The following is a 24,030-nucleotide window of genomic DNA, read 5'->3' on the forward strand; positions in this document are numbered from 1 at the left end:
CTTTCCCTATTCTATTGCGGCGCATAACATTCCTATAAGAATGTAACTAAACCTTCTGTTTATATACGTTTAATGCCCTGTAGGCCTCATACATTTGAACAACTAGAAGTTCCACTGCAGATATTTGGAAAAGCTGCTGCGTATCTAAAAGGTTGATAATGCTTTGTGTAATGCGTGCCATTTTTTTTAGTCTCTTGGTGTCATAAATGATGACATATAACGTGTTGTCGTGTCAAATAAGGTATAACCGTATCTATGGGGTTCTTTTCAAATTACATAGAATATGGTTTGGTGCGTGTGTATAATGAAAGTCACTCTTTTTTGTTGCCCCTGTCGAGAGTTTGTGGAAATTGCTTCTGTTTTTGTGACAGAGGAAATGAAGGTCCAACTTGAACTGTTCGATGGAAGAGCTTTAGATGGGTCTGTTCCTAAACACGTGACATGTAAAATTGTGGAGACGCAATCTCCAATGAAAGGACTTACACCATCTTCAAGGTATGTGTTAAGGTCCGAGAACCGTTTTTAAAATAAAGAAAAAAATTGTGCAGAGGCCCCATGGGTTGCTTAAACGCATGCAGGTACAAGAAAGCGGTGCTGGACAATGGTTGCACAATTCAAGTAAGTCTTTTTCTCATGTTGAGATCGAGAGAGAGAGAGAGAGAATGTATTGTGGGGGGCCAGTAATGGACGGGAAAACGTGTTGAAAACCACAGGTACCGGCGTATCTAGAGACAGGGGAAGAGATAATGATAAATACAGAGGATGACACTTTTGTGAAGAGGTTAGTAGTAATAATAATTTTTTTTTTAAAAACCTTCATGGTATAATATAATCTTTTGTAATGATGTCGGAACCAGCAGGAAATGTCACTCTTTTTTTGTTTGCAGGGTCAAGTAAAAACAACACCGGGGCTCGGTGTGCTCTTCTCCAATGGGCCTATATATACAATCATATATATATATATATATATCGTTTTCGAGTTTAGGGTCCTTTAATGGAGGTGGTTTCTTTTGAGGAATCTGTGTTAGGGTTTTAGGTACTTGCGTTTTTGGGGGATTTGGGTCCTTTGATTTTTGCCGGGACGAATAAATTAAATAGTAGTATTCTATGTTCTTCTACTACATCAACATTCAACTCATCCCCATGTATTTTGTGTTTGGTTTTAAATTAAAATTAAAATAAAAAAATTGCAACCTTGAAAAGTCCACTGTTCTTTCCGGCCCAATACTTTGGCTTTTAGCTTTTCTCTGTCTTGTTGTTGTGTTCCAACTTCCAACCCTTAGCCCTAAAACTGGGAGTTTTTTTTTTTTTTTTTTAATAAAAAAAGTGATGAATAAAATGGCAATACCCCTGACCCTTTTCCTTCCGCCGGTCGCTGCATCTCCTCCGTCGCCTCTCTTCCTCTCTTTCTACCGTTTCTCTCGTCTCCATCATTTCCCCTCTCCCTCACCTTCTGGTCAGTAACCCTAGTTCCCATCTCTCTCTCTCTCTCTCTGCGTGTGTCCCTGTTCATCTCCATTTGGGTTCGCCTTCGCCCTTCTTCTTCCCCTGCATTCTCGCTTCATTGTATTGTTTCTTCACTTTTGGCTTGCTTTTTTATGACTGTTTCATGGCCTGCCATTTTTTTACTTGTATAAGATCCTTCAGTGCTCGACATCTTATAAAATAATCGCTCATCATGGGAATACTTTTGCTATGAAGTTCTGGAATTTTTTGTGTCGACCCCATCGCTTCAGATGACATGACGAGACCAGGCCTAGTTGATCGAAGGCGATTCTCTTCTCGCATAAATTTTCGGGGAATGTTTTGTAATTTGATCAGAATACTGAAAGGATCATGAGAAACGAGTTCTGTTCTTCAGCTGGTTTCTCGGCCGCATGCTTACATTTAGACCCGACATGGATCCTGATGGTGTGGCGCCACGGGCTAAAAAGAAAGTTCTTTTTTCCCTTCCTGTGGCTGTGGGTTTAGGTTTTCTCCTGGGATGTCAGCAATGTGGTGTGGGGCTCTGTGTCCTTAATTTTTGTTAGTCAACTGAAAATGAACCTACGAATGCTGAAGAAATACTTGGAAGCTTGGCCTTTTTTTCAGAATTGTGCCTTGTTTTTAATTTAAGTAAGGTTTGTGTTTGGGACATGTTTCTGCATGTAAACATGCAAGGAAAAATACAGATTTGTCGTAGTTTTCCATGTCCATGTTGGCTAAATCTTATCTGCTAGCTTGTGAGATGTAGTGATTGTTCTTATTTTCTAACCTAGACAGTGTTATTGAAAGCTACATCTAAAAGACTCACCTTGGCAACCAAGATACAGCCCGTGGCAACCATGGCAGCTGCTGTAAGTCGCACTTATATCATTTTCAGTACTGACTTTGGAATGAACTTTTTCTGCTTTATCATTTTCAGCACTGATTTTGGAATTGTGGCGGCAGGATGAAGAAAACGCTGGGAACCTAAAACGTCAACTCGCTAAACTCTTTGAGGCATCCCTTAAGAATACGGTTCCAGATGAACCTGACGTTGAGCCCTTGGTAGCTGCATGCACTGCCAAATTCGGCGATTACCAATGGTGACCCCTCTTCACTTATTGATAGAAAAGAGAATGGTGGAGTTGAAGGCAGATTAGATTGCTTTCTGCTCGCTAACTCTTTTTTTCTACCGATGTTTGCAGCAACAACGCGATGGGCCTTTGGTCCAAAATAAAAGGAAAGGCTACTCCTTTCAAGGGTCCTCCTGCTGTTGGGCAGGTCAGATACGGGATTTCATATCTGTTGGTCATTAGATTTGAAATAATAAATCTTTATTAGATTTTGTGTTTCTTGTCAGATTATCGTCTTCAACTCCTTTTTAAGGTACCTTCGTTTTGCTTACTTCATAGGCCCTTATGAAAAATCTCCCTCAATCTGAGATGGTAGAATCATGCTCCGTAGCTGGACCTGGATTTGTCAATGTTGTAATATCAGCTAATTGGATGGCAAAGGTACTCTGTTCTGTACCGTTTGCTCTTATAACTAGGTCCCAATCCTCAATCATGGAATTTATGCATAGCATAATTGTTTCTAATCTGGATACAGACTATTCAAAACATGCTTATTGATGGAATAGATGCATGGGCGCCTACCCTTTCGGTGAAAAGAGCTGTTGTTGATTTTTCCTCGCCCAATATTGCAAAAGAAATGCATGTTGGACACTTAAGATCTACAATTATTGGTGACACATTAGCTCGTATGCTCGAGTATTCGAAGGTTGAAGTTCTTCGCAGAAACCATGTTGGTGACTGGGGAACACAGGTAGGTGTTTTTTTCCTTTTCCAATGCTTTCTTCCCCAATTCAGGAGCTTCAAATTTGTGTTCTTTCGAAATTCAACATTACCAATGGAATGAAAGCCCTACGCGTTTTGCAGTTCGGTATGCTGATAGAATATCTCTTTGAGAAATTTCCAGACTCAGAGAGTGTAACTGAGGCAGCAATCGGAGATCTTCAGGTGAGCTTTACAGTTCAATGTATTGTATTGTTGAAGCTTTACCCTTTTTCTTTCTTGCTATTGTTGGCATGTGTAGTTCGTGCAGAAGGGTCCAAAGCAATTCTATTTCTAACTTAATACATGATCTCACAGGCATTTTACAAAGAATCAAAAAAGAAATTTGATGAGGATCGTGACTTTAAGGAGAAGGCACAACAGGGTGTAGTCCGACTTCAGGTGGGTAACTTACTGCCTAAGCTGAATCAGCGGTGCATTGTGCTTTTCTCTTTTTGAAATATCATGCAATAGCACTTTCATCGCGTTGCATTTTGATCTAAAATTACTGCATCTCTTTCTCCTACTGTGCAGGGTGGTGACCCCAAGTACCGCAAGGCTTGGGCTCAGATTTGTGAAATCAGTCGAGCGGAGTTTGCTAAGGTTTATGAACGCCTTCGAGTTGAGCTTGAAGAGAAGGTAAATAATATTTCGCACATTTACTATATTGCTTTGAAAAAGAATGGAAAAGGGATATATGGACGGGTACTGATGCGACAATAATCTTGACAGGGAGAAAGCTTTTACAATCCTCATATCCCTAAGGTCATTGAGGAATTGAGCAGCAAGGGGTTAGTCGAAGAAAGTGAAGGTGCCCGGGTGATTTTTCTTGAAGGCTTCAACATCCCGCTTATTGTTGTTAAGAGCGATGGCGGTTACAACTATGCTTCAACAGATCTGACTGCTATTTGGTGCGTTAAGTTCCTGTCATTTTCTGTAAAATCTGGATTTTGGTAGCTTCCATTTGAAGATACATCACCTGCTTTCTCTTATGAGTTTTTGCTGTTATCATATATGCACGTTTGGTTTTTGTGAGTTTTGCTGTTGTGATATATTTGCATATTGTGTTATCAGTTTTGGGCTGATGGTAAATCTGTTTTCCAGGTATCGACTGAATGAAGAAAAAGCTGAATGGATTATATATGTTACCGATGTTGGCCAGCAGCAGCACTTTGATATGGTGTTCAAAGTAGGTTTGAGGGTTACTCATCTGTTTGGACATGCTATTTGCATGAAATTTTCTGCTCTTGATTTTATCGTTAATGATAATATAATTTGCAAATAATCAGGCTGCCAAGAAAGCTGGTTGGCTTCCGGATAACGATAAGACCTACCCAAGAACTAGCCATGTTGGTTTTGGTCTTGTCCTTGGGGAAGATGGCAAGCGGTTTAGAACTCGGAGTACAGAAGTGGTCCGCTTAGTCGATTTGCTAGATGAGGCCAAGACTCGCAGTAAAGCTGCTCTCGTTGAGCGGGGTAGCTTAGTTCATGAATTTGTTTCAAACACCTTTGAAGTTATTTGTGTGGCTTTGTTTATCCTTTTACATGTCGGCTTCTTACATGTTCAGGTAAGGACAAAGAGTGGACTACTGAGGAGCTTGATCAAACAGCTGAGGCAGTTGGATATGGTGCCGTCAAGTAAGAATCTCGACTCTTACCTGCCTTCATGAAAGGGGATTTTGTTTCGTAACTTCGTTCCTTGTTGGCTTACACTCCGTTTAATTTTCTTGCAAGGTATGCTGACCTTAAGAACAACAGGTTGACAAATTATACGTTCAACTTCGATCAAATGCTTAATGACAAGGTGCTGAAAACATTTTCTTTACCTTCTAGCATGCTTGTTTGTGCCAAGCGAATGTCTACATCTGCTTATTAATAATGTTTCGTGAGCAGGGAAATACAGCTGTTTATCTTCTATATGCCCATGCTCGGATCTGTTCAATCATACGAAAGTCCGGTAAAGACATAGATGAGCTGAAGAAGGTATTTCAAAGCATTAACATGATTCTCTGTTCTCTTGCTCATGCGTTTCTCGTTTCTACTTTTGATATTTTTTATCCGGTCTCCCTCTAGGCAGAGTGGCTGAAACACATCTTTTTAGCTGATTTTACAAAAGGAAAATAGTCTTAGAAGATGCTAGCGTCCCTTATACTTTATGCACTTCTTTGTTGCAGATGGGAAAGATAGCATTGGATCATGCGGATGAACGAGCACTCGGGCTTCACTTGCTCCAATTTGCCGAGGTAAGACAGTGATCATATTGCATGGAACTGCCTCCAAGAGAGCGCGTCGGTAAAATACGAGTAATGATTACAATTTCCAGACGGTTGAGGAGGCATGTACAAACTTGTTACCGAGCGTGTTGTGCGAGTACCTCTATAACCTGTCCGAGTACTTCACCAAATTCTACTCCAACTGTCAGGTATATTACTATTGTATGCCATTGCGATTCTAGATTTTGAACTGTTGAATAATTTAGGTATCGGTTTGCTTTTTATTCACTTGAAGTATGTGGGGTTCATTGGAAAACCGTTGCAGGTCATCGGGTCAGTGGAGGAGACGAGCCGGCTCCTTCTCTGCGAGGCCACAGCTGTGGTTATGCGGAAATGCTTCCACCTTCTCGGAATCACTCCTGTCTACAAGATTTGATACGTCTCGACGCATATCAGGCAACCCCCAGGTGAAAACGGATTGTCTGGATCGAACATATATTTTTGCCCGACTCATGAGAAACATCTGTTTTGTTCAAGATTCTTGACTTCCGTTACAGACATGTGAAAGACAAGGAGAAGGAATCAAAGCCGATGTTCTTGTTCTTGCTCTCGTTCGGGTTCAGGGGAAAAAAAAACTGAGATACAACCTGAACCGAACCAGAGAGTACTGTTGTGTCATAAAACAAGGATTGTCCTATTTTTTTTTTCACAGTGGATTTTGGTTAATGAAAGCAGCTTTCATGGACAGAGAAGAAAGTGCTGAAGATTTTCTTGTTGACTTCTTTGAGATTGTGGCCTTGGGGCTAAAAAGACCCCAACAAGAGCCCTTGCATGGCTTCCTCCACTTCTCTTTCGCAATATCCTCTACCCTTTTCACATTTGCAAGACAAGTGAATGACTGTGATTTGCCTCCATAAAATTTGGACAACCCTCGCCTCCTGTCATAACGCGACAACGTAAATCCATGTCAGTTTTGTGTGTTTCAAAGAGATTAGGATCGTGACGAGAGGTTAAGGAACTATCGAGACTTAAAGAGATTCTTCGTTTGAACAATGCATTACGGATTCAGATCCGAGGATGCGAAAAAGTTTCATGACAAAACTTAGAAAATGGTCCGAAGTTTAGGGAAGAGTCTTGTAATCAAAATCTCTGGAGCTGGTCCAGATTGGGATCCAAAAAATGTGATGAGAGATCAATCAATATGTATATATGTATATATATCTTACTTGATGGGGAGTTGATCCATGAGGTCAGATAGATCATGGAGAGGCCCGTCTGAGGAGGTATCATCCTCTGCTAAACCAGATGAAGAAGACATAGAGGAACATGATGATGATGATGATGATGATGATGATGGTGATGGTGATGAATCTCTTGAATCTTCGTCTTCTTCCTCATCGATCCTCCTCGTAGGATCATATCTCACTCCTCCCATCTGCTTTAGATTGAGATTGATTTTCCTTTGAACAATGAGATAAGAGCAGGTGAGTTCTTGTCAAAACGTGTGCTTTATCATACAAACATATATGAGCCTTTTATATATATATATATATTTTGAATAAATTTTCTATGTCTATCAATGAGTGTATGTATCTGTGTGTGGATATGTATGTATATATATATACACATATACATATGTTTATAGGCAATACTTACGTGCGAGCCGAGCCGTGGATAACGTTGAATCTTTTATCCTCCATATATAATATATTCCCTTTTTTTTCCTTCCATCTCTACACATTTTTTTTTCATTTAACTTAATTATTTTTATACACAACAACAATGTTTTTTAATCATTGTTATTATTTATAATTATATAATATAATCACACACGAGATGTAATTTTGACGCTTTATTTCATTAAGACATAAACCAATTAGGTGTGTATATATATGTATGTATATATTATGATATAGACAGGTGTGTTATTCCCCATGCTATTGCTACTAGGCAAAGAAGATAAGACCCATTTTATTTAAAACATATCCATAACATGTCCGACTCATCTATCTTTTTTTTTCTAGCAATTAATATTGTTATTTTATTTGGTCGAAAATCACGTCACCCTTTGCATTTCAAAGATTCGGCAACGTTTACATTTTTTGTTGTTTCAAACAATATCATAGGTGTTTTGGGATTTAATTCGTATTTTTAACTGTTAGAAAAAATTTATTTATTTAGTTTTTATTTTGTATTCTAATATCTTTTCGATTTTAAGATCCCTTTTTATTAAAAAAAATATTTATTTTTAAAAAATATTTCATTAATTTTTAGATCTCGAATATAATTATATGTTATTTAATATGATTTGGTTAGATTTTTTACATATCCAAAATAATTAACCATAATTTACAATACAATTTTTTTAGCATATGTGTTGTACTCTTCCCTAATTATATCAATTTCCACTACCAAATATCATTTTCGAGGATGATAATATCAAAAGTTTGGCATCAATCAGATACATCCACTATGACTATTTCCTATTTTCTCATATAATTTGTTTAAATGTTACACTCCTATAATCGTATGAACAAATACCAAGATTTTTTTTTATTGATTTTTTAAAATATTAATTCGGATATCCTCTTGACGTACACCAAATAATTTACAAAATAGAGAATCTCACGATCGTTTAATTAAAAAAAAAAAAGCGGATTCTTTGACCGGGAACAAAATCATGTAAAAACTGATACTAAAATCCTGATGCATATGTAAATTAAATAATAAACAGAGATTAAGTTAGATTTAATAGATGCCAAAATAAAATAACTAAACACAGTCAAAATATATAAGAAAGTGAAAGAAATATAAAAAGGAAATTGACTCGGCCACCACATGCTCTCGTTGGTAGGATCTCTATGTGTATATAATAATCTTATCATTCAATATACCACCATCATGATAATCATATACATCATCATAATCGTATATCAAATATAGTAGAATACCATATTACACCGAGTCATCATCATGTATGGAATGTAAGACCGACGATACTATATATCATTTATCATCTCATATCATAATATCAAACGCCATTGGGAACAGAGAGAAGCATAGGAGGACTTATCTAGGGTAGTTAACAGGCGGTTCCAAGCTTCCGACAAGAATGCTGGAAGAGAATACATGGAAACCGAAGTTGACTCGTCCAAATCGTACCCATGACTCACCACCGCCACATGTTTTCCGTTGGTAGGATCTATGTGTAATAATCTTATCCTTCAATAGTCCCACAACTATGAAAATGTGTGTGTGTGTATATATATATATAACACCCACCTTTCTATTCATGCGTCTGTTCACATGCATCATGTGATACCATACTCATATGTTCATATAGCATTGACTCTGTACATAATAAAAAGAACATGGAGCATCATTGGCTTTGACATGATAAGGATTGATGAACATCAAATTATCATCATCATCATCATCTCACATCATATACCAAATGCGATAGGGATGAAGTGATGCAGAAGCAGAAGAGACTTATCTAGGGTAGTTAACAGGTGGTTCCAAGCTTCCAACAAGAATGCCGAGATCAATGTCCTTGTCCTCGAACTTTTTTATGAAGGGATGACTCTGGAAAATACGAAAGATGATATGGCAGAATGTTTTGTCAAATGATTCGTAGATTCTCATGATGTTGGTGGAAAGTTTTTGAGAATGTTAACTTACCAAGAGGTCTAAGGATGAGGATCTCGCCCGAGGATCCTTCTGTATGCTGCAATTAACGTAAATTCAAGAACACGAACGATGATCATTACCATTTTGACGGGCAAAAAAAAGAACTGACTTTTTCCCGAATGAAAACGGTATTTATATAGCTGTGAATATGTACCAGGCTGACACAAAGGAGCAGAATTCGGGTGAGAATTGATCAGGAGGAGCAGTTGGAGGTGGACTCTCTACAATGGCAGCCAAGAGCTCATAAAAGCTAGGCGAGTTCTGCTGGTCTTCGGATTGTAAGTAAGGGAATCTCCCTATGGCACATTCCAGCACCGACATTCCCAAACTCCATATGTCACTGCTGTAATCATACGTGCTCCCGCTAATTCTCTCGGGCTGAAGAGAAGAAGAAATGGAAAAGGACCCAGTTTTTGTCATACAATACTGATCAAGAATGGTGTAACCAATGTTCGTTGTGTGAGTTGAGAGGATTGAAATGCTCGCATACCGACATATAGTTGTAAGTTCCAACAAATGTGTCCCTCTGACCCATGGAGCTAGCAAGAGATGCACTCACACCAAAATCTGAAATTTTAACTTCCCCTTTATGGTTTACAAGTAGGTTGGACGGTTTTATGTCTCTGTGTATGACATGCCTCTCGTTGTGCAGGTAGACAAGGCCTTGCAAAACCTGTAGAGCAAAGGCATGGAAGATCAGACAACAGTGAGAGACAAAGAGGGAATATCATCTAGGATGTTTGTATTGGGTTGAGTTTAGGGAATTCCTGGACCTGTTTACACACAACAGCAAGATAAGGCTCAAGAATTGTGTTCACTTGTTTTATCACATCGGCAAGTGATCCACGGTCCATGTATTCCAGCACAAGGGAAAATGCTCCATTGTGATAAAAAGACTGATAGCAAACTACAACATGTGGACATTGAGATGCTCGGTTTATCTTCAGCTCCTGGACGATCTGCTTACGGATTTCCTCTTGTATATTCATCTGGATGACCTGTACTTCATAGAAATACGAATTCAGAAGACAAATCTGGTTTCTTGAATATCAAAGAGCTGATTATGAGGAACCAGGACCACAAATACTTCAGTGTTTCCTTTCAGCATTGTATCTATATATGAATAGTAATGTGATTTCTATAAGGGCTAAGTTGTTACAGAGAATTCTCAACTACGTTCACCTATATTTCCTTTTCCATTATCAAAACAAAATCTATAGTTAGCAATTTCTTGCTGCTAGATTTCTCTAGGCACACCCAAGTTGGCACAAAATTTTCCGACTAAATTTTGTCATAGCCAAAATTTCCTGCTTCCAATTTATGATCTCCTGACATAAAGACTCAAGAACCCCCAACTATCATAGACTGAATCCCCCTGGAGATCCAAACTAGAAACTTTGCAAAGAAACGAAAAAGCAAATTCTTGATTCGCTATTAAACAAACCTTCATAGCAAATAATTTGCCAACCCATTTATGTCGAACAAGTTGCACGACACCCCCACTTCCCTTTCCGATGACTTTCACGGTCTCAAGGTCTTCAGGTGTGATCTCAAAATCAAGCTCCTTGCTGTCAGAGGGCTGTCGAAGAGAAAATACAGTAAACGCAAATATTCTGAAGGTTGCTTCTCCTCATCAGACATCATCCGATGAATACTAAAGAATTTATTCAACAGGATGTGTTCAGACAAGAAACTCACCCTTGATTCCTTATCATCGGACATCAGCCGCAGCCCTTTCTGGTTCAGAAGCAAATCTCCATCGCGGAATGTACCACTAGCAGTCCTGTTATTTTAATAGGACATAGATCAAGTAAGGTGAACTTTAGAAAACAAAAAATGACTAGGCAGATGTTCGCCTTATGATCAATAGCTACGCAATTAAGACATCGGATTCTTCCTTCCAAGAAATCAAGTGTTTCCCAAATTAATATAATCACCGGTACTTTTCTGAGACATCGGATTCTCAGATGCAGACGATCCAGGATCTAAAATCCACAATCTGTTCACTGATTCTTTCTCCCTCTAAAGCTTCGAAATTTCAAGTTATTTTGATTTTCGATTGCTATTCCAAGAAAGAAAAAAAAAATCGATCTTAATGGTTTGGGAACAGAGAATCTCACCGATCAGTTTCACTCATTCACGCAAAAGAGTATGTTCAAATAGAAAGGGAAAGAAATCGAAACTTACAAGAAGGAGGAGATCGGGGTTTCCTGAGCTGGGACGGAGAGCTTGAGCTGCTTCAATGGCGTTTTAATCTTCATCGCCTTCGTCAGATGATCTAGGGATTTTCGCTGGCTAGGGTTTCAGATGAGCAACTCCAAGAAAAAGAGAGGGATAACCGTTTAAATCTTTTTTAGTGGAGAGACGACGACGATTGTTCCTGTCAACGGACTAATAATTTGAATGCCAAATGACCGGGAATAATAACAAATAATATTAAATTAAAGAGAATGAAATTACCAAAAATATATTGTTGGGCCCATTAAACCATCCAATAGAGCCCATCAACGAAGTTCATTAAGGCCTATAGGCCCATGAAAGCCTACTAGTCCAAGTCCCGGTTCGGAAATGGTTTCCGTCGGTTCTCTTGGTAAATTTCGGTACATTATCCCAATTTAAAATCTTTATTTCAATAGTTTAAGAGGTTATATTTATATATATATATATATATAAATTATCTCGAGATTTAAATATTGTTCGTTATTGTAATTTAATAAATTTTCATGTCTTAGTTGATTTTATAAAAGAAAAATAAAATGTATGATTGAATTTAGTTAAAAACGGAGAGCAGCGGAAGAAAAAGGAAACTCGGGACACTCCAAATTTTACAAGCGTGCCGCGGGCGGAATCCAAGCCATTCTATCAATTGCAATTCAATAATACCCACAGGTCCGATTCGCCCCCGACCAGAGAGACCAGAGTCTAATTTCTGACACCAAAAAAAAAGAGAGAGAAAAAACTCATTTAGTTCCCTCTCGGTCTCTCTCTGCGGGGAGTGAGAGAGAGAGAGTAGCTGAGCTTCGAAAGCTTTCTTCTTTCTCTTCTTTCTTCTGGAGAGAGAAAAAGCTCCCACCTTTCTAACGAAGAAGGAAGAATAAGTAGCTTCCCTCTTCCCGCAAACGCAATCGCAAACGCAAACGTAGTTGTTAATGGGGAGAGATTTGAGTTTCTGCTTCGCCATTTCCCTCCTGCTCCTACTTCTGGGTTCGTCTCTCTCTCTCTCTCTCTACAACTTTACCTTTATTCTTTTGATTTCCCTCTCTAGGAAGAGTTCCCCGAGATTTCGCTTTATCTCAGAACTGCGAAAGTTCATTGCTTGCCACTTTTGAATTCAACTTATTTTCACAAATAAGTAAATAAATAAATCCTTCCTCGTAAAGATGTTTCTGAGTGTCCGGTAATGAAATCTCTAGTTATATTTTAATTCGCTGTTCAACTTTGATTGCTAGCTACGGACAGCAATTAAGCTTAAGTTTTTTTTTTTTTGGTTATCTGTAAAAGATTCCGCAACATGTTCTACAGCTAGAATTGCAATTCCTCTGGACCCACATTGCATTAATGTTTAACAACAGAAAATATCCAAATCTCGGTCGGAAAAATCAAGCAGATTCTTACTGGTTCTGGTGCGTTCTTCAGGTTGCTGCAATGGCGGAAAGGTCGGAGTTTGTTACGGAAGAAGCGCCGACGACTTGCCCACTCCGGACAAAGTATCCCAGTTGATCCGACAACATAACATCAAGTACGTCCGTATATACGATTCCGATGTCCAAGTCCTCAAGGCTTTCGCAAACTCTGGCATCGAACTCATGATCGGAGTTCCAAACTCCGACCTGCTCTCCTTCTCCCACCACCAATCAAACGTCGACACGTGGCTTAAGAACAGCGTTCTTCCGTTCTATCCGGCGACCAAGATCACTCACATCACTGTCGGAGCCGAGGTTACGGAGGATACCCACAATGCTTCTTCTCTGGTTGTTCCGGCGATGCAGAATGTTCTCACGGCTCTGAGAAAGGTCGGATTGAGCAGGAGGATCAAAGTTTCGAGCACTCATTCCCTCGGGATCCTCTCTCGGTCTTTCCCTCCTTCAGCCGGCGCTTTCAACAGCAGTTTTGCCTATTTCTTGAGGCCGATGCTCGAATTTCTTGCCGAGAATCAGTCCCCTTTCATGATCGATCTGTACCCGTACTTTGCCTACAGAGATTCCCCGAGCAATGTCTCGTTGAATTACGCCTTGTTCCAGTCGTCTTCCGAAGTGATTGACCCTAACACCGGTTTGCTCTACAAGAACATGTTCGATGCACAGGTCGATGCTCTCAATTTCGCCCTCACGGCTCTGAATTTCAGGACCATCAAGATCATGGTTACCGAGACCGGATGGCCGAGCAAAGGTTCACCAAAGGAGAAAGCTGCAAATCCAGACAATGCAGAGACATACAACACAAATCTGATCCGCCATATCCTTGCCAACCAAGGTACACCTGCAAAACCGGGAGAAGCAATGGATGTATACGTATTTTCTTTGTTCAACGAGAATCGGAAATCGGGTCTAGACTCAGAGAGAAACTGGGGATTGTTTTACCCTGACCAGACGAGCGTTTACCATCTGGATTTCACGGGGAAGAACAATCTGATTCCATCTTCTAACTCGAGTGTTACAAACTCGAGCGGGACCAGCTGGTGCATTGCTTCGTCCAAGGCTTCAGAAAAAGATCTAAGGAGTGCCCTGGATTGGGCATGTGGACCCGGAAATGTGGACTGCACGGCTATACAGCCGAGCCAGCCGTGTTTCGAGCCGGATACCTTGGTTTCTCATGCCTCTTTTGTATTCAACAGCTACTTCCAGCAAAACGGTGCCACTGATGTTGCATGTAGCTTTGGAGGAGCTGGTGTCAAGGTCAACAAGGATCCTAGTAAGTATATTCTCCAGCTTTTCCCTTCTACAAATTACAAATCACAGATTCCGTTGTTTTCGATCAGAGAGTAACGATATTGTGAACTGGTTCGATGTTCTTGCAGGCTATGACAACTGCTTGTACGTAACTGCAGGCGGGTATGTCCCGAAATCCACATCTGATTATGATTTTTCTGGATTTGCGAACTGGAAACGTTGAGTAAATGTTCTTACAGATCCGTGAATCATGTGCAGGCCAAACAAAACGAGGGCAACCAATGCAACAGCATTAACCTCTACTTCTGCTTGCCATAGCAGCAAACTGGCCAGATGGATTTTGAGACTCTTCCTCATGATCTCGTCGTTTCTTTTAAGCGTTGGGAACTCTGCATTGTAACCCAGAAACAGAGAGAAATCTGTCATTGCACCTAAGCAGGAACCAAGTAATGCATGGCATGAAAGTACGAGAATGCTTGACCGTACGAGATTACCAGATAGTGTGTAACAATTTTTTTGCCAAGTAACTGAAATCAGTTAAGATCTTCTCACATTTTGTTCATCTTCCTGTAATGGAAGGGGTTCTCATCTTTTGTACAGACATCTCAACTGAGTCTAGTCCGTAAAAAAGGAGCAGTAGATGGCCACTCAGAGAGCTTCAATCTACAAAACCAATCATAAGTTTAGATCTTTGAGATCATTCATAAAATCTGAAGTCACCGGAAAGGAAAGAGCAAAAGTCATGGGGGATCATTAACAGAAGATTACAAATAGTACTCCGGAATTTGCATCAGGGACCAAGAAAAAATTTGATGAACAGGATTATAAAGTCAAAGCCTCTCCATGACCATATTGCACTGGCCAGGAGCCATTGGTTCATGGTCTTCTTGATGGCTACACCACCAGGTCCCTACAGCAGAAGAAACACAACACAGGTTCATAAATAGTAGTAGCAAGTAATGCAATATAAGGACACTCGGTTGGACTTTCTGAGTGAATATTGATCAGACTGTACTCTTTGCAAGTGTTCCAGGTTCTTTAAATTCGTCCACGATCCCAGTGATCTCTTCAGGCTTGAACTGAAACAATAGCAATACTGGAAGCAGATAAGTAAAAAGTTTCATTTCACGGGGAAGAAACGATATCCGTGGCATTCAATTCAATAGTGTGCCCGATCAAGAAACATCTCGAACAAAATTCCTTAATTAAGAAGCCGCCAGAAAGATCTGTCAACCATTTCATTCTTGCGGAAACTCTGCAACTATCTTCATCTGTATGCAGTTTTGTAACAGACAAGCACAGGTAAACTTCTCCCATGTCCAAGGCCTTACACTGTGTCAATAACACACTTGCACAAAATCGAACTTCTGAGCATCCCCGCACAAATGTTATAAGCTTTTTTCCATATCATGTATCCATAGATCGATAGAAGTCAAGCCCCAGATTCTCGGGGAAATATAAATGCTGAATCAACGGGATCAGCCATGCAGGGCAAACTCGATGGACATCAAAACTTAACTTTTCTTCAAGAAATATTTAGTAGAGCTCTGATCTTTAATCTAAGAAGTTCTAATCCTTACTCGAAATCAATTCTCTGATCCAGCAATTCAAACTTTGATTCCAATCGAAATTGTTCCGACCGAGATACAAACGAAGTACCCGCAATCGGTAATCCGATTAGAAGAAAACGAGCAAAAACAGGCCCGGATCCAAATCCTCATCAAACCGAAACCTAAATAGGAAAAACAAGAAGTGGCAGATTCAGCACAGATCCAAAGGGAAAAAACTGCAAACCCTCGGAGAGATCATGCACGAATAGTAGTAATTCGGACAAAGCAAATCCCATACGCTTGTGGATCGAAGACAGTTCTGAGTAGAAATGAAGCGAACCTGAGAAACGGTGGAGCTCTGAGCCCAAAGGCTGCCGATCTTGGCCGAGGATGGCGGCCGCGGTGAGGCGGTTGCCTTCCACGTCGCACATATCAGGTGGTCGTCGACGTACGTTTGCCACGTCATCTTCTCTTTCTCTCTTTTCGTCTTCTTTTTCTACTTCTTTGGCAGGCAATGGCAGTGGCATCGACGCAAATATTTAGATTTCATATACTTTTTTTTTTACCGCAATTTATTCAAATATATCAAAAACCAAATGTTTGTTACGAAGTCGGAAGAAATATTAACGATCCGGATATTAGATCGTTAACTATAAATCGAAAATTATATTTAGAAGAATGGAGAATAAGTTTATTTTTTATTGATCTCTGTTTTAAAAGTGTACAGATGGAGGAACCAAATGGTCTATTTATAGAAATCCTGGAGTTACTGTTCACGTATACGTCGGTGTGAACAGTATCGTATATAAGAACAGTACGTGGGCTCCACCATTAATATATTTTATTTATAAAACATTAACAATTTTACACTACTTAGATATAAATATATAAACATAAAAATAAAAATATTATGTTCGCAAGAAATTTATGAAATTATTTTGTGGTATGGAGTTGATAAATTAATATAAATTTAATAATATTACAAAAACATGTATTACAGTTCTGGCTCATTAAATAATTGTCTCCTCTATTCTACCGTAATGATATATACGAAAAAAATTCAAAAGAAGGATACAATATTCATTATCACATACTATATTCCAAACGTAACATGATATAAACAAGTCCAAATGTCTTGATTTCGATGTTATATATAGTATTAATTAACAGTAGTGATCGTGTTATATTGTTACATTAAATGCAGGTAAAACATTATTTGTACATTTTTTTTTTTGCTTTGATTTCGTAAATAACGAATTGTAATATTTTGGTTTCCTATGATCGTGGTCGGTTGTGGGACTCGAGCGAGAAGAATTAATACTTTGACCATTCGGCCTCTAGTGGATTTGGCTCTGAATTTCCCTGCATAAATCATCGATTAATGTTGAAATTAATATGTATAGATTTGGCTCGGTGTCCAAACTCGGCCATTGCCATCAAGTTTTATTTTGATAATTAGCCGAAAATAAAGTTTAAATATATATATATATGCATGTCTGATTTTTTTTAAAAAAAAAACAATAGATCTGGTGTTTCAAAATTTAAAAAAAAAAATCCAAAGCCAGAAATAATCTAATAAAACCAAAACGAAAACCCTAATATTCAAGTATATTTAATTAAAAATATTATATACACGAAGTATGCGTTGAATTTGGAAATAGTTAAAAGAAAAAAAACTTACGTCTTTGATGAAAGTGGCTGAATTGCAACCCATTATCAGTTCTTCTAATCCTGAATCACATCGCCCTTCCAAATATTCTTGCTGCTTAATTATATTATTTCAATTTAATCAACATATGAAAAAGCGGTTATTAATCTATCGTATATACATTTACGTCATAATCAAAACACACGTGCACGTATGTTATAATGTTAACACTATTTTCGTAATTTCTTTTTTTTTTTCATGTATGCTTGAGTCGCATAAATCTATAATTCCAATTTATGTAGTTTTACCCTCGTGAACAAAGTGAGATATAATAATTTTACGAGTTATTATTATAAGTGTCCACTACATAACATGCATTAATATTTTGCATGAAAGCATATAATTAATGAAAAATTAATTAATTGGGATTTTAAAAAATAGTAATTCATTGGAACGTTACCTGAAAGGGCATATTTGGAAGGATGATTCCGGGTACATTGACGGACTGCTCATCAGCGTTGAGGACCAAGTTATGTTCCAACGCAGAGTGAGACATGATGGTACGGATGGTACTTGGATGTAGTGATGATGACGATGATGATGATGATATATGGAGACCGCTTCTCATAGCTCCCAATTGATGATGTTGATGATAATGGCCGTGATCATGCATCAGGTAAGGATGATGATGCGATGACGATGATGATGATGATGATCCGCCATTGTTTTCGCACTATCAAAACCTCGATATATTTATGTCGAAAAAAAAGTAAATCTCGATAGTAACAAGTTTTTTTTCCTTCTAATAATGTCCATATATATTTGCAGCGTACCTCATGATGATCGAAGCCATTCCTAAATGGCATAACCCTCGAAAAGTCAACGGCAGAGATGTCATCCCCGACACGAGAGTAAACCCTAGCATCAGTAGCAGTTCCCATCTCCTTGGAAGTGATCGAACGAGTTCCATTGATCATCCGAGGAAGATCAATATTGTCGTGAGGCCAACCACATTGCCTTGGTTGTGTCTGGTAAAAGATCTTAGACACCACAAGCTCTCCATCTCTCTCTTCCTCGTCGACTCCCAAGTGGTACTGATGCATCACCCAACTGGTTTTCTCTGGTCGCCGGTTCTTGCCGAAGTTTTCGTACAGAACCAAGATTTTCTTGCAACCCTTTCGTTGACCGTTGACCATGACCAGTCTGGTCTTGCCGGTCTTGTGCCATCTGGTTTCTGCGGCGCCGGAATCGCCGTTGATCTTCCGGCGCTTTCTTGTTCCGGTGGTGTACGCCTTTGACTGCCTGTGGAAGAAGTGCCGGCTCAAGCCATCTCGTGTCACTCCTTCAAGAAAACCACATCGAGGAATTAATTAAAATCAATATTGTAAATGTTTTCAAAGTTTGGTTACCAAACACTATCCAGTGGAACAATAATCACACGCTCACGACTAACTATTTGCATAATAAACTATAATTAATACATGACTAAGTATTCATTACAAGTTTGATTTTTGTTAATCAAAACTGTCGATGAAACTTAAGCTTTTCTGCTGGGGGGGAAATTAATGTAGTTGGAGTGATAAATACTCTACCCGTACATAAACATTTTTCGCAGACGTAAACAAAACATTATAATTCCATTTCAGAATTATACTATAGTAACTTTATTTATCAATATATACATATATATACGTTTTTAAGTTGATAAAATAACCTTATCATATGTAACCGAGGATGATTTTCCTACCCAAAGAGTCGGTTCTTAAATACATCACTCAAGTACATATCGATCCACAAGGATCACATGAATCTTGCATATTTGAATCCCGTAACCCTAATTCTGGGGTTTATAAATATCACTTGTATACATATATATATATATATGTACATATATATGTATAATGTATAAACCTGGAAGTTTCTGAGGATGGGTGTAACATATCCCATCTTCTCCTTGGATGGTGGGGATAAACTCATCAATGAGAGGGTGAGATCTACAATGTCCATCATTTCCTTTCACTTTTGCTTCCAAGTGTTCGATTAGTTCTTGATCCGTCGGATCGAATTTCATTCCCGCAGGTAATCCCATCCAGTCCTGCAACAAACATCCATATATATACTCCCTCCGTTTCAGATTAATTGTAGTTTTAGGATTTTTCACATTTTTTAAGAAAAGAGAGAAAAAGACACATATAACCTTATTTAATGATAAAAATAATGTTATCACTAATAATTTATTGGAATTTGGGAGGGATAAAATTGGAAACTATTGTAAAAAACTATCTTGGAAATGTAGAATGACAAATATTTTGAAACATGGAAAATAAACTAAAACTACAAATATTTTGAAACGGAGGGAGTAATACATATACATATATATATATAATTGAAAAAAAAAGTACAAAATTAAAGAAGAAGAAAGAAGAAAATAATAAAAAGGAGAATATTTTGTTTTCTTTTGCTCCATATTCATATACATATGGTATGGTGGAACGGAGGCAGCACAAAACACACGGCAAGTTTACATCTTTTCTTTAGTTTCTTGGTTTTCTTGATTTCTTCTCTTGGGGAATGGAAAACGAGAGAGAGAAACCTTTCAATTAATTAGCTTGAACTATAATTAAAGTTAATTATATAGATATGGAATATATTATAAAGTTTTTATATAACTGTAATAAACTTACTGGTTTAGCAATCTGGAGCTTGTGTCCGCAACCAGGGCAATGGTTCGATCCAAGAAACCCATGTTCTTCGAGCTTTGAACCTATTAGATCGCTGTTGCTCTTCTTCATATCAAGAGGAGAGAGAAAGAGAGGGAGAGAGAGAGAAGAGGAAAATATGTAAGTAAATATATAAATACCTAGATAGGTTTTGGTTAAGGAGATGCAGACATGATGATGGAAAAAGAGCAAAGTAATCTGATCAGAAACGATTCAAGGAAGGCTTGAAAATGAAGAAAGAAGCGTACAACTATAATCATCAAGCATTTACTTCATGCATCATGTACATGCGTACATACATATATATATATATATATATATATATATAGTTCTTAACATACATATAACCATGTCAAAACGGCATGATAATTAATTTAAGATTTGGGGACTTTATCAAAAAAAAAAAAAGAAATATATAAAAACACATTTGGTTTGGAAAAACTTTGGTTTCGGAGGACGAAGAGGGAAGAGAGAAGCAGACAAGAATTAGATCGGGCTCAATATATACACATCTATACTATGCTTTAATCAAAGTTCTCTCTCTCTCTCTCTCTCTCTCTTTCTCTCTCTCTCTCTCTCTGAGACACAGAAACACATGTAGATACGACTTTAACACAGCCTCTCGAGTAGATAAAGAGAGATAAAAGAAGAATATATATATAATAAGATAAAGATAAAAGGAGGATTTAGTACTAAAAACCCTAATTCGATTCTCCCTCTTGACCAAACTTTTTAACCCTTTTGCCTAATTCACAAGTTCCTCACACCTGAAATTTGTTTATATTGCCAATATTCCGGTCCTTTTTTTTCAAAATTAAAATCTGCAAAATTTTTATAAAAAGGAGGAAATTTATATAAAAATGTTAGTTTGATTTCAAAATTGCACATATAAAATAGAATTAAGTTTGGAGTTTGATGTGATGTGGATACTCATCCTCATAAATATTGGATATCTCGTCCACTCTATGGAGGTTAAAAATTACACTATATATATATATAAATCGGAATTTATATATTGATAACTTTATATTAGCCGGAACAAAAAAAAATCTCAAATGCTACTAAGGTATCAAAAGAAACATAAATCACACAATAAAGTTCATCTCTCAAATTACTATAAATCAAATCAAAGATTCGGACACACACACACACACACACATATATGTATATATATATATATATATATATATAAATTATTTATACATGCGCCGCAACTTGATGAGAGGCTTTTGACCGTTACGAAGAAAGGACAAAAGCAAAGAAATGGCTTCCCTCTCATTATGCCTTGTCTGATTTATGGCTCAACCCGTATATACGTATATATGTAAACAATAACATATAAACTATATATGCATCCTTTAGTGTGTGTGTGTGTGTGTGTGTATCAGTGTATGCACATATAGAGAAATGACTAAATATAGGGACATATATATACCTTTTCTTCATTTTGGTAAAAGACATATATACACATATGTTGCTTGATGGAGAAGGCGGAGGAAAATTCTTTTTTTTTTTTTGGGTAAAGGGAAAGATCTTGTTCATGATGAATAAAATATATAATATTTTTATAAAATTTCTACCATGCACAAAAGAATTACCAGTTATGATAATTTTGTTAAGGATTTCAGTGTATAACAATTTGATAAATTTTCATTTTAAATCGACAAGCTAACTCCTTTTTTTCACATGCATTTTACGGGATTTGAATCCTTCAGCATAAGAATCATAAAAAAATTTGCCTGGTCGGCATTACCACTGCTTTATATCTATAATACCTTTTTACCCAAATAAAAATATATAACATAGTTTAGAAAAAGCAATTAAGGAGAATCTTTTTTGTCACATATGATTCTGCATCCCGTAACATGGGCCCACATGGCTGTGGGTCCAATCATTTTGTCGGAATCGCGCCGAGCCGCAGATATAATTGTTTGAATAAGGATCCAACGGTCATCATTGCTCTGATTTATTTTCTATTAGTTTTCTCATTTTTCCCTATTCTTTATGGCATAAAAAAACAAATTTTGCCTTATATACCATTTTTTACTTTGTATTCCTAAGCATATACCAAAGGTGTTTATATATACAACACACACACACACACACACTAAATGGGCCTTACGTATCCTATTATGGGCCTAAGATATATACATATAAAGGCCCATGTTTTCTAAGATCTCCAAAATACCTGAATAGCCCATTTTGTTTGTTTTCGTGTTTTTCTCAAAAAATTTGGAGGATTACAAAAAAAATGTGTAATAATAATAAAAATCCACGTTCTTTTCAAATTTCATATACTTGTCAACGCATAATATATATATATTGAAATAATTTGTCAATTTCTTCTTTTTAAAATCCAAACTAAATAAACTACAAAAATATCGTTTTAATCTATAAATTTATTTGTTATGAATCACCAACTTTAAGCCATATTTGACTACCCATAGGTCCGACCGGACAGAGAGAAACCGGAGGCGCACAGGTGAAGAGAAGGATTCAATTCAACGGCCACGATTCCCATTTTCGATCAGATTCCAAATCGACGGCTGATGCTTTTTGTTTCTTGTGGACCGTTGACCAATGAATGCCGCTTAATGCCCAGTGAGATCACTGACACGTGTCATGACGGGCGTATTAGTGTGATATAATCACAGGGTAATAAACTACTCTTAAATCAAGATTTTTTTTATAATAAGAAAGTTTATTGGATCACTTTCATCAAATCACCTATTAATAAAATCTAATCCAAAACTTTAAAATGATTTTGTCAACTCTTAACTAATAGACTATCTATAATTCATTAATCAAGAGATTCATGCATTTTATGCTAGAAAAAAATAATAATACATTTATTTTTTGAAACATCTCGTGTTTTCGCATTTTTTGGTAATTAATTAATCAACTCGTTTTATGGACAATGACCTCAGCTGTTATTTCCATGAAGCTCGTGACTATGGCATCTTTTTTTTCTTCTTTAAAGTATCCAAAACGAATACAGTTGATAAATCGGATGTACCCAAATTAAATAATATAAAAACCATCATAATAAAAAAATAAAAAAATTCATTATATGAGAGAATATCGAAAAAAAAATAAATATTTGGGATTAATTAATATTTATGCAGTATACTCGAATCTTCCCCAAATTGATATATTTTATTCGTCCGATCCGATTTCAACACAGCATTATTTTAGGGGGAAAAAAGTTTGACAAAATGGGCTCGTGGGCCCATCTCTTGACGCTGCCATTAGCAAGAATCTTATATTGACACGTGTCAAAATACACCAATGACATGAGGAAAAAAAAACAGAGAAGAAAACTTATACTTGGTGTCTGGTCCGGAGACAAGTAGTAGTTTGTTTACATCATGGTAATGGAAGTCGGTAAATAAATGAAAATGTGGGTTCTAGATGAATGTGAAGCGTGTCCCATGTTGCAACCGTATCACCATTAACTCGTTTATGGACCCTAATAAATTAATAATAACTTCGTATACGCGTATATACGTATTTACAGTTTCTTGCGGCAAATTCCGCTGACGCTCATCGCCACTGGTTTGATCGAATTCCTCCATCTGAAAAGCTTTAAAAGTTTTCATTTTTCCCGGAAACCAATCCTGCCCACCACAGCAAAACCGCGGTTCCGTACGATTTCACTGCTCTCTCTCTCCCTCTTTCGAGATTCCTTTACCGACTTGGGTGGTCAATTCGCCAAGTCCTATAAAAATGGGTCGCCTTTTGTTGGACTGATGGATTTGGTGCATCTCTCTTATTCTCCTCCTCCGTTTTCAGGGACAGGCTTTTCTTCTTGTTTTCGCGTTCGGATAATTTCTGGCGGGTTCGAGGGATCTGGGTCGCCGAGAAAATCCATTTCTGGTTCAGGTTTTCGCCATGGGCTCTCTCGGAAGCAGTCAGCCGAAGATCATCAAGGGTCCTGCCGGTTATGTTCTCGAGGATGTTCCTCATCTCACCGATTACCTTCCTGATCTTCACGTACGTCGCTCTTGATGCCTAATTCTTCCGA

The 24,030-nt window shown here is 37.7% G+C and overlaps 8 protein-coding genes across 18 annotated transcripts in view; 4 read left to right on the forward strand and 4 right to left on the reverse strand.

Moving 5' to 3' along the window:
* The window catches only part of LOC104817736 (elongation factor P), a 3,355-nt gene extending 2,228 nt beyond the window's left edge, over positions 1–1,127 (forward strand). The window contains exons 7-11 of the mRNA XM_010547013.1: positions 84–151; positions 372–495; positions 579–618; positions 714–781; positions 888–1,127. Coding sequence (XP_010545315.1) covers positions 84–151; positions 372–495; positions 579–618; positions 714–781; positions 888–897 — 310 coding nt within the window. The 3' untranslated portion in view covers positions 898–1,127. The remainder of the gene's footprint in view (positions 1–83; positions 152–371; positions 496–578; positions 619–713; positions 782–887) is intronic.
* A 191-nt stretch (positions 1,128–1,318) lies between these two features.
* Positions 1,319–6,218, forward strand: LOC104817738 (arginine--tRNA ligase, chloroplastic/mitochondrial). 2 transcript variants are annotated; one of them, XM_010547015.1, is made up of 18 exons: positions 1,319–1,456; positions 2,263–2,336; positions 2,431–2,567; positions 2,670–2,745; positions 2,877–2,978; positions 3,073–3,288; positions 3,402–3,482; positions 3,615–3,698; positions 3,831–3,935; positions 4,029–4,207; positions 4,401–4,485; positions 4,586–4,772; positions 4,865–4,934; positions 5,031–5,100; positions 5,190–5,279; positions 5,471–5,539; positions 5,620–5,718; positions 5,835–6,218. In XM_010547015.1, exons 1-18 carry the CDS (start codon positions 1,330–1,332, stop codon positions 5,943–5,945), a joined length of 1,962 nt encoding a protein of 653 aa, XP_010545317.1. In that variant the 5' UTR covers positions 1,319–1,329; the 3' UTR covers positions 5,946–6,218. The 2 variants fall into 2 exon arrangements, with proteins under 2 accessions (XP_010545317.1, XP_010545318.1); XM_010547016.1 differs by having other exon boundaries at positions 1,367–1,456; positions 2,259–2,336.
* LOC104817737 lies at positions 6,023–7,075 on the reverse strand. Its single transcript, XM_010547014.2, has 2 exons — positions 6,736–7,075; positions 6,023–6,447 (listed from the first exon to the last, which is right to left on the reverse strand). The coding sequence occupies exons 1-2, from the start codon at positions 6,942–6,944 to the stop codon at positions 6,216–6,218; spliced, it is 441 nt and encodes a 146-aa protein (XP_010545316.1). The 5' UTR covers positions 6,945–7,075; the 3' UTR covers positions 6,023–6,215.
* Positions 7,076–8,373: 1,298 nt separating this feature from the next.
* On the reverse strand, positions 8,374–11,587 carry LOC104817739 (mitogen-activated protein kinase kinase 6). Of its 2 annotated transcripts, XM_010547019.2 has the most exons (9): positions 11,387–11,587; positions 10,898–10,982; positions 10,644–10,778; positions 9,973–10,197; positions 9,690–9,872; positions 9,354–9,577; positions 9,191–9,236; positions 9,049–9,094; positions 8,374–8,625 (listed from the first exon to the last, which is right to left on the reverse strand). In XM_010547019.2, the coding sequence occupies exons 1-9, from the start codon at positions 11,458–11,460 to the stop codon at positions 8,579–8,581; spliced, it is 1,065 nt and encodes a 354-aa protein (XP_010545321.1). In that variant the 5' UTR covers positions 11,461–11,587; the 3' UTR covers positions 8,374–8,578. The 2 variants fall into 2 exon arrangements, with proteins under 2 accessions (XP_010545321.1, XP_010545320.1); XM_010547018.2 differs by lacking the exon at positions 8,374–8,625 and having other exon boundaries at positions 8,633–9,094.
* A 523-nt stretch (positions 11,588–12,110) lies between these two features.
* LOC104817741 (glucan endo-1,3-beta-glucosidase 13) lies at positions 12,111–14,639 on the forward strand. The gene is made up of 4 exons (XM_010547021.2): positions 12,111–12,403; positions 12,836–14,110; positions 14,217–14,250; positions 14,347–14,639. The coding sequence occupies exons 1-4, from the start codon at positions 12,349–12,351 to the stop codon at positions 14,486–14,488; spliced, it is 1,506 nt and encodes a 501-aa protein (XP_010545323.1). The 5' UTR covers positions 12,111–12,348; the 3' UTR covers positions 14,489–14,639.
* LOC104817740 (profilin-like) lies at positions 14,272–16,162 on the reverse strand. Of its 7 annotated transcripts, none has more exons than XR_772563.1 (5): positions 15,979–16,162; positions 15,104–15,820; positions 14,857–14,998; positions 14,641–14,751; positions 14,272–14,477 (listed from the first exon to the last, which is right to left on the reverse strand). XR_772563.1 is itself a non-coding variant. In XM_010547020.2 (3 exons), exons 1-3 carry the CDS (start codon positions 16,102–16,104, stop codon positions 14,919–14,921), a joined length of 270 nt encoding a protein of 89 aa, XP_010545322.1. In that variant the 5' UTR covers positions 16,105–16,162; the 3' UTR covers positions 14,767–14,918. The 7 variants fall into 7 exon arrangements, 1 of the variants encoding a protein (XP_010545322.1); XR_772560.1 differs by having other exon boundaries at positions 14,583–14,751; XR_772562.1 differs by lacking the exon at positions 14,272–14,477 and having other exon boundaries at positions 14,663–14,751; positions 15,104–15,167; positions 15,669–15,820.
* Positions 16,163–16,683: 521 nt separating this feature from the next.
* LOC104817742 (NAC domain-containing protein 73) lies at positions 16,684–20,625 on the reverse strand. Of its 3 annotated transcripts, none has more exons than XM_010547025.2 (6): positions 19,971–20,625; positions 19,198–19,381; positions 18,120–18,628; positions 17,747–18,019; positions 17,320–17,384; positions 16,684–17,000 (listed from the first exon to the last, which is right to left on the reverse strand). In XM_010547025.2, exons 1-5 carry the CDS (start codon positions 20,076–20,078, stop codon positions 17,364–17,366), a joined length of 1,095 nt encoding a protein of 364 aa, XP_010545327.1. In that variant the 5' UTR covers positions 20,079–20,625; the 3' UTR covers positions 16,684–17,000; positions 17,320–17,363. The 3 variants fall into 3 exon arrangements, with proteins under 3 accessions (XP_010545327.1, XP_010545324.1, XP_010545325.1); XM_010547022.2 differs by having other exon boundaries at positions 16,685–17,000; positions 17,320–17,403; XM_010547023.2 differs by having other exon boundaries at positions 16,689–17,000; positions 17,320–17,400.
* Positions 20,626–23,538: 2,913 nt separating this feature from the next.
* LOC104817745 (ATP-dependent 6-phosphofructokinase 3-like) overlaps positions 23,539–24,030 on the forward strand; it is a 4,339-nt gene continuing 3,847 nt past the window's right edge. Inside the window, exons 1-2 of the mRNA XM_010547026.1 lie at positions 23,539–23,651; positions 23,799–23,999. Coding sequence (XP_010545328.1) covers positions 23,898–23,999 — 102 coding nt within the window. The 5' untranslated portion in view covers positions 23,539–23,651; positions 23,799–23,897. The remainder of the gene's footprint in view (positions 23,652–23,798; positions 24,000–24,030) is intronic.

The sequence above is a fragment of the Tarenaya hassleriana genome, unplaced genomic scaffold (genome assembly GCF_000463585.1).
Source record: "Tarenaya hassleriana unplaced genomic scaffold, ASM46358v1 Cleome28, whole genome shotgun sequence".
NCBI classification, from domain to species: domain Eukaryota; kingdom Viridiplantae; phylum Streptophyta; class Magnoliopsida; order Brassicales; family Cleomaceae; genus Tarenaya; species Tarenaya hassleriana.